This window comes from Pygoscelis adeliae, unplaced genomic scaffold (assembly GCF_000699105.1).
Source record: "Pygoscelis adeliae isolate BGI_AS28 unplaced genomic scaffold, ASM69910v1 Scaffold248, whole genome shotgun sequence".
In the NCBI taxonomy this organism is placed as follows: Eukaryota; Metazoa; Chordata; class Aves; order Sphenisciformes; family Spheniscidae; genus Pygoscelis; species Pygoscelis adeliae.
In genome coordinates, this window is record NW_008825302.1 from 817,785 (window position 1) to 826,717 (window position 8,933).

An 8,933-nucleotide genomic window follows, 5' to 3' on the forward strand; every position below is an offset into this window, starting at 1 on the left:
TGTAGCTCTGCTACAGTGCTGGTCCGCCTCTGGTCTGCCCAGCCCCCAGGGATCTGTGGACCACCGCTGAGACTCCTCTGTAAAGCAATTAAAAAACGAAGCCTGCGGTTTGCAGTATAAATCCAGATCTGCTCTGGAGCCTGAATTCCACTGGAAGAATTGTCAAGCTCCACAAATCATTAAAGCATTGAAATGCCCTGGCTTAACATCTGTAAAGAAGCGGGACCCCGGGGCTGCAGAGGGCAAACTGAAGCGGTCAGCTCTGGAAGCGGAAGGAACGCCACCAGACCTGCTGTAATCTGAGTTTGTGGGGCAGAGGAAAACCCACCAGCATCCACTGTTGGGAGGAGGGAAGCTCTTTAGTGGGAAAGAGCTCGGTTCAGTCACCTTCACTGGCTCTTACTGGGGCAGGAGTCAGCAGGTTTCGGAGAACCTGCTGCACACAGCAGTAGCAGAGTGCCCTGAACACTCCCCTTGCTCCCTTCTAGGAGTAAAACTATTTAGGTTTAGGCCCATATCCTCTCCACTGTGATAGTAGCCCAACACCCTTTATCGTTTTTTACCACAAGATGTCAGTGTGTAGACCTAGCATAAGAACAGGAGGGTGGCTCTTTTTTGGGTGGGTTGTTGGTGGTTTGGTTTTTTTTTTTTCAGAGAGTGTTTTTGCTATCTGCCAGTCCCATGTGAAACCTCCCACGCTGCCCCAAGAGCAGCTAATCTCTCCTGCTTTTCTTCACTACCTCCCCTTCTCCTGTTGATTTGAGATAGTCAGGCCTGAGCCTGGTACACAGTTATGCTGTTTCTCTAAATCATATCCTTAAAAAAACTAACAGCCTAAAAGCTAAAATAAATAGTTTATATAAAGAGAGCATACACCCCTGAGACATAGCGAGAGAGAAGGAAGAGAGGAGTCCAAGAAATAGAAGGGGCAAACTGGATTCCATTGATCACAGTGTAACCTTGGTGTTTTGGCTGCCTGCCTCTTTCTCTGTAAGGGTATAGTTTAATCCAGTGGCTGTGTCAGAGTGACTGATTCTACCTACAGGATATTCTTCGGGATATTCCATGCCCCCCTTCGCTTACTGATGATTATAAAACCCTACAGGAAAGTGTAACTAGAATCTTCCCTGCTGGTTTTTACTTCTACTAAAGCATCCAGAAATTGGGGAAAATCCAGATCCAATTCCGTTGTGCCCTAAGCAATACTAGGGCCGTATGGCTTTCCTATAATCTCTACATTTGTTATCAATCCCCATGCATTTCTGGACCTATCTTGCCAGAAATTACCAGCAAACAGAAGAAAGTGTGAGGAGCTTCTGTTCACAGATAAAATTTGCTCTTACGTTTTGGAGGTGTCTTGACTGAGCTGTTGAGAACAAACACGGTATTTGGAAGACACAGTGTCAGCTCGGAGTCAGTTCTTCGTAGGTATCTCCACATATTAGGTATTTTCCTGTGGTTTTTAGCAGGGGGGGTGAATTCTGTTTGTAGTGCGCAGCTTGCTGTGTCTGAGACTTGTAATTTCCTTATTGGATGGTTGAGGGAGCTGTAGTCCTGCAGAAAGTAACTGTGTAAAGAAGTTGTTGTAAATACTGTCCTCTGGAAATGCTAATATGGGAGAAACATCTCTTGCTTTCTTTATATTTGAACTGCTAAAAAATCTGTTTTCTCCATGATGTTTTCACAGGTCCATTGGCCATGTTATTGGTAGAGAAACAGAGAACTTGCAGGTGCCTTACTATGTTGATAAAAACTTTGAGAAGAATTATCAAGGAGCAGAACTTCAAGAGCTAGAGAAAACCGTTGAAAAAGATTACATAGACTATATTCAGACCAGCTGCTGGAAGGAGAAACAACAAAGTAAGTTATTTTTGTTACACGTGTGTGCCTACAACCCATCAGTAGTTGTATGATGGCTACGCTTCACAAAGCACTGCCTTTTTTAGGCTCATTTCTGATGCTTATAACGTCTCAAACCTTGCACTGGTATTTCTCACATCTGCTCTTAACACTGAATTTGCTATTCTTGAGGGCCTGTCAAAATTCGTTTTAGGTGATTCTGAGAGACAAGTGGAAAGTAGATTTCACCATTTGAGACATTTTTTTCCACTCAGTTTTTATGCTTGAATAACTCCTAGTGATGATGTTTTAAACATGTAATCCAGCACATTTATCTAGCTCTGACAGATTGTTAGGGCTAGAAAAGATCTTCAGACATCACCTATTCCATGTTTCCTTTGCTGGAGCAGAATCATTTTTGTTTTGACTGGCTCCATGAGAAGATTATTTAAGTTTTTCTTCAAAACTTCATCAGAAGGAGAGCCCACAGCCTATTCAGGTGCTTTTGGTAATCTTGCACTGAACTGTGTTGCTGGTATCAGTTTTCAAAGAGCGTGCTTCTGTACTTGTTTTGTGCACTTATTTGCATTTTCTATCTTTAGATGAGTTTGAGATCATGTTTTTCACCATAGTCAAGATTGTCTTTTAAAAACAAGAATTGAATGCAGAAAGGGAGAACATAAAAATGTGAGCGTTCAGCCCTAAGTCGATCAGTGGCTCGTATAAAGGCATGTATTTGAACCCCACCTTGTATTATTTCTAAATTACTACTCTTCTAGCTCATTTAAAATAGAGCAAATCCCTGCTTCTTTTGTAACCGTGTAAAATAATGGAAATCAAATTACAAGGACTAGCTGAAGTTGGGATGTTGTGACTGATTTTGTTTTTTTTCAGCTAAAGAACTCATCACCTTAAAATGAGTAAACACAGACTGCTGCTGTGCATAAAGGAAGCTGGAAGAAGTTGTTTCTGTGTAAATGTTTAATAGTAGCAGGCAAGCTGCTTTCACACGCTAGCAGGGCTTTCTAAATTGCTCGGTGTAAAACAGTCCTCAGCACACTACTAAAAAGTGACTTTGCACTTGTTTACAGTTTCTTCACCAATTGCATCGTTACGGTAGCATACGCTTTGGCTAAACAAGACTTGTTTCATCCTGTGCTAGAGGTAACAATAGTGTTGCTGACTCCCAACTATTCACAGGTTTTTGATGGGAAGGGTTGTTTTGTTTTCATCCAGAGACTGTTTTGTTTTATTTTACATAAAAGTTACCAATCTTGCTTTCAAAGAGAAATAGCCAGATGTAGGCTCTGAAGTTAAAAAAGAAAAGAACCCATAATATAAGACCATAAAAATCCCAAACAATCCCTTAGTTTTTGGTGTGCTTGACCTGTGATCTCTGAACATCGTTGGCTGGCAGTAGCAGCCCCTGGGTATATAACCTGGCTGTTAATAACCATAAACGTAGGCTTCACGCATAGGCTTGCTATAGGAATAGAATTTATTTCTTACCAAAAAATCCTTTTAGTTGACCTTGTGCAACTGAAAGTCACCGTATTGTCTCTTTCACGTAGACCTTGAGCTAAGGAGTGCCGTGCCCCAAAATGGGCAAACAGGGTTTGCAAGTCGAAGAGAGACTGGTAGTCAGAGAGGGGGAGATGATCCAGCATTGAATGCCAAGTAATGCCTGCGAAACAGTGCTCCTCTGGAGCTTTTTACACTTAGAGGCTTCATTAGTCACACATCTGCAAATATATTTACAAGGTCCGCAATTAGCAGTAGCCTGAGGAGGCCACTGTAATTAAAAAAAAACATTTTCAGAATGATTACCATCTAGGCCAGCAAGCAGGTAATGAGCACAGCTGAGACTGTGCTAACTTTAGTACACCCAAGTTTGTAAAAATAAATTGTGAATACAAGATGGAGTGCTAGGGAGAAGTTCTTTGGAGATGTTGAGACAGTTCTTAGCTGTTGTTTCATAACTTTGGTCCGTTACTTCTTGTTTAAGTGTTTTAACTTCATGTGGTCAACTGGGTTTTGGGGTTTTTTTGGTCAGTTGAATGTCTGTTAATCGTACTTTTGTTTACTGAGGGTGCATTTCTCTTTAGCACCAGCAAAATGGACATAGATTAGTTACACAGGAACAGATTGATTTTTACACTCCTTGATTTTATGACTTGAAAAGTGTTACCTGGTGTCCAACTACCTTAATGAAAACTTCAAAAGTAACTGATATGTCGGTGTCTTGTTCAGCCGGGCACTTCTATACTGCTGCAGTAGACAGTGTTCCTCCCTTCGCAGCAGGATAGTGCGTAAAAGTTGGGTACACTGTGGGTTTTGGTGTTCTGAAATCTTTGATACAGTTAAGTACAAAAGGCACGTCCCAGGTTTTTACGGAAGATCGTTCAGCTGTGATAGCACAATTGTAAAGTAAGACTGCAAAGAGCTCCAAGTCAGAGAAAAGTACAAAGAGGCAGCTGAAAACAGAGAGAAGAAGGATACGTAGTTGGAATTAGCTATTTTAGGAGTTCCCTACAGAGAAAAAGTACAAAGGAACAACTCTATGTAAAAGATTGAAAAACATAAGAAACCAACGTGACAGAATGAATGCTGTCAAAAGTGCAAGCATTTGTAGTGAATATTTTTGCCCAGTTGGATCAGCGTTGAACTAAGATTCTTCGCTGCAGAACTCCAGGGACTCTGGACTCGGAGACAGTTACCCGAGTCTGGTTTTGCTGAAGGCTTGTCAAGGCTATGTGCCTAGCACTACTGGAGTGGCATTGTAGTTATAAAACCTGAAAATTAATTTCCGATCTGAAATAAAATGTTTATGCCTGTCAGTTTGTAAAGCTTTTCAATAAATAGGTGTGGGGTTAAATGGCTTTAAATTTCAGTGGATCAGGGACAGAGGACGTAAGGCATGAAAGGACCTATTGAAGTTCTTTCCACTCTGAATGATTTTGTAAAATGAGTGACTTGTAAGATATATAAAAGCTCTTTGAAAAACTGAGTGTCATCAGGTAGCCCGTGCTTAGGGAAATTTTGACCTTTTCAGAAACAAATTACTGCTGTTCTCTTAGGTGCATCTAATCCTGGATCGAAGTTATTCTTCAGGGAGAAAGCTATGTTAAGACTTCCTTAGCTAATCAGCAAAAGAAACGGCTCTGAATTACGGGGGGGGAGGGGGGGGAGGGGATAATTTAAACAATAGGATTGTTTCAGTTTTGAGAAGAAGGGGAAGAAATATGCAAAGTACATTCGAGATTGTATTGTTAATGAACGGGCACAGAGGCCTTTCAGGCAAGTCCCTCAGCTAGCTGTTCACCTTCCTGTAATCAATAAAAAAAAATAAAAAAAAAAAAAGAAGAATTTATAATGCCTTCAGGGCAACCCTCTTGCCAGACAGAGTTTGAATTCTGAGAAGTGCAACATCAAAAAACCAATTATCTGTACCTTAAAGTATATATATTTGGATGGGTGCTCTGGGCCCTTGCAGAATGGATCTGCCAGAAGAATTGCGTTCCTCAGTTACGTGGGCAGGCGTGTATGTCTTCTAGTTCCTGCTTAGCTTATGAGGCTGCGGGCAGCTGCCGCAGCCCCAAGGCAGCGACGGGAAGAGTAGTCGTGAGGCTGTCTTCCCTCCTGGCCTGTCACTTAAATACCGCTGATAGGTGCAGAGCAACCCCCCTCCGCCAGCCTGGGCCTGGCGACACGTCAGTAAGGGTCAGTGCACGATGAGGTGAGGTCTAGTTCGAATGTAAGTAGCGGTATCGCCCAAGACGGGTGCTGTGTAGCAGATCAAATGGTATCCTGCTAGCCCCTTTTTATGCACAGTTAGTTTAAATATATACGTATATTTTAAAGCAATCGCATGTTCTTTAGATCACTAACATAATTTTAAATCTTCCGTGACTTCTAAGCTATATTTTTATAGTTTGTGTTTTCTTTGTGGACAGTAACAATCAGTCTTATTTTTTGTTTTGGTTATTGTCCTACTAGTGCACTGGTAGAGAGGGTTATTATAGCAGTTTGAGTTTTCAAGCAATTATGAAAATACTGTTTTCTTAAGTAGCTAGCCTGGTTAAACCTGATGGCCTCTCTGTAAAGAAAGTTGTTAACATGCCCAGTTTCACTGAAACAAGGTGAATTAAAAAAAAAAAAACAACACAAATGCCACAAGGATAACAAAGCACTGACAAACAATTATGTCAAGTAGGCTCACGGCTTCATCCTAATATATATTTTTTTTCACCTTTCAGAGTCCGATTTGTCGAATTTGGCCAAGCTATACAGAGATGAGCGGTTAAAACAGAAAGCAGAATCACTGAAACTTGAGCACTGTGAGAAGCTCTCCAGTCTGATTGGAATGCACAAAGGGGGCTGACCAGGACACACACGTTCTGTAGTTTTATTTATTGCCGTTTGAACTTATGTTTTTATTTTCCTTTGTATAAAAAGGGAAGGAGTCTATTGTAAAGAGTCTGAACATTCAATTCCTTCTGCATATAGCGCAGAGGTGGGCCGACACAAGCTGTAGAGCTAGTGTTTGCTGTAATGTACTGTACACTGTATTTGGTTCCAAGGACCAGTGGCACTTTGTAAATTAATTCCCTGGGAGACGCTGTTAGTTTGGAACCTGTCTTCGCTGGTCGTTTGTCTGCCATCCAAACAGTATATGCTTCCCGGGAGAGCAGACAAATGTCTTCGCTTTCTGTATTTGATATGGACCTGCAATTCACTCCATCATACGAACAGCGTAGTTCTCAGTATTAAGCGCGCTAGCCCTCTCATACTGATGCCGAGCGGATGTCCTTGCTTCTGCAGTGGTTTGTAATGAGACTTTAGATGGAAGGCGGCGTGTTTCCCGTTCGAGTGTAATATGCAGTGCTTAATTCAGAAGAGCCAAGCACCTGCTTCAGGTGAGCGCTTGAGCAGGCTCCCAGCTCTCCCTGCTGTCAAGGGGACGTAGCCCTGTGCTTGTCGGACTGGAGGGCCGTGCCTGTTCTGTTCCTCGGTGAGACGACGCGCTGAGGTGCCAGCAGCGACATCGAACAAGAAGATGAGAGTCTGTGAATTGCACCAATTCCAGTGTCTGCCAAACTGTAGAGAAAGGACAACTGTATTTATTTTCTCATACGTTTTCAGTGGCATATTTTTAAGCTGGCTGTTTAAGTCTGACTTTTATCTGCAAACTCATCTCCAGCTGTTACAGGGGTCCTGCTTTTTCTGGTACAGTTTTGATGTAGCATATTTTTACTCTGTTGGGCAGTTATGAATGTTTCACTGTAGAGATTAGTATTGCAAAGAAAAAGATCCACGTAGCAGTGTCCTGTTTTTTCTTGATCCTCCTTTACAAAACCAGGCGTTTAAAGGCAGGCTGAGGATGGGTTATGCTCGTAAGCAGCAGAGAACAGGGTGTTACTCCAGGTGAACATCATCAGCCTCCTGAGCCAGTTTCCCCGTGGGGTGCCGCGGGTGTGTACCACACGTGGAATGAACTATTCTTGCAAAGGACGTCTCCAAGCAGTGCAGGCACTGGAGGTGCAGGCTTCTGCCCTCCCTCCCTCCCTCCCTGATGTGGGGACTCAGCGTAGCCACAGCAGAGGCAATGCTCGCCTCTCTGACGTGCAGGTACGTGTCTACTAAAACTGAACAACTCTTGTGTTGGTGCCCCCATTCCTAAAACTCGCTACGAGTAGCGCAGGACGCCACAGATGGCCTTGGCTTAAACGTAGGAAGCAAAGTGCTCAGAAGTTTGGGAAACGCCAGAATTAAAATCGCCTTTTAAAGCTTAGGCTTCGAGTCCCCACGTGCCTGAGCGTTACGGTGCAGCCGCGTACTGGTGCTCTGCCCGCGGGCTGAGGGCGTCCCGTGGGCCTGGTGCACCAGACGGCTGGTTCCGAGAGCGGGGAACTGCGTCCCCGTGGTGTCCCTGTCCCGTCCGTTACAGCGGCGGGAGGCTGGGCGGCAAACGAAGCTGGGGGCTGCAGGAAGAGAAGCTTTTCTGGTGATCCGCACCGGAGAGGGGGGTGTTCGTCTTGGGTTTTGAGACTTGGCGTTCTGCAGATGAGACGCACGTGTCCCCTGCATGATGAGACCATTGCAACTACGGCAATATCGCTGCTATGAAATGGTGGCGTGTTAAAAAAGCCTGAAAAACAACGTAGTGGCTCCTTAAAATAGCGTTGTCACGTTAACATTTGTTCCCCATTGGGCAACTGTGTAGGAGCGCTTGGGGAAGCTGAGCGGGGTTTGTCAGCCACTCGGGGCGGGAAGGGCGCCAGTGAAAAGGGCATTTAGAGAGGGTTGTTGTGAAACGCGTGTAGTGTGAGAGTCCGGAGGGGCACAAATGTTTGGTTTGGTTATTCGAGACTGGTAATGTGGCTGGCAGTAGGGCCTTCATTCTGGTATTTCCCGATTTTGAGCATGTAATATGAGCGTGTATAAAAAGCAAAATTCTTGTCAATGTTGCTTTTTATACGTTAAACAGTTTGTAGAGTGTATTTGAAATATATTAAAGTGGTCGGACTTTGTTCCAGGTTTGGTATCTTCCCCGTCCTTCCTGTTTGACTCCCGTGGCTGGAAAGCGATACGGGTGGGGAGACCAAACACGGCAACTTCACTGGACCTGTGACGTCCCGTACGGAGCTTGAATTCATACGTAGTATTCTGCACTTAAAATGGATCGCACCTTTCACCCAAAGGTCTCAAAGTGCTCTGGGGAGGTGGGAGACCAACCGTGAGAAGCACAGTAATTTAATTTAAGAGTCTTCTCTGTGACTAGGAAGGAGGCCGGGATGGAGCGGAAGATGAGACTGAAAGGTAAAAATATTTGGAAAAGCAGTAAGGTGTTCTTTGTTCATAATCCCAGTCAAAGGTGTTACGGATGACTATTGCGTGCCGGTGTTGCGCGCTGTGAGTAAGGGCATTTGGCTCTGAAATGCCTCCAGTGACAAACACCAGTACTTCTTGTTGTAAAGCACGGGCGTCCTACTCGATAAGGGGGGGGGAATTGTTATCTCGTGCCTGCCGAAATGCAGTCCTGTCATTAACCAAAGGTTACTTGCCAAAACGCGGCCGACTTCTAATGACTTCTT

General features: G+C 43.9%; 1 protein-coding gene across 1 annotated transcript in view; it reads left to right on the forward strand.

Moving 5' to 3' along the window:
* The window catches only part of DNAJC18 (DnaJ (Hsp40) homolog, subfamily C, member 18), a 15,584-nt gene extending 8,428 nt beyond the window's left edge, over positions 1–7,156 (forward strand). The window contains exons 6-7 of the mRNA XM_009330032.1: positions 1,688–1,860; positions 6,096–7,156. Of these exons, the coding sequence (XP_009328307.1) occupies positions 1,688–1,860; positions 6,096–6,220 (298 nt within the window). The 3' untranslated portion in view covers positions 6,221–7,156. The remainder of the gene's footprint in view (positions 1–1,687; positions 1,861–6,095) is intronic.
* Positions 7,157–8,933: the final 1,777 nt, after the last annotated feature.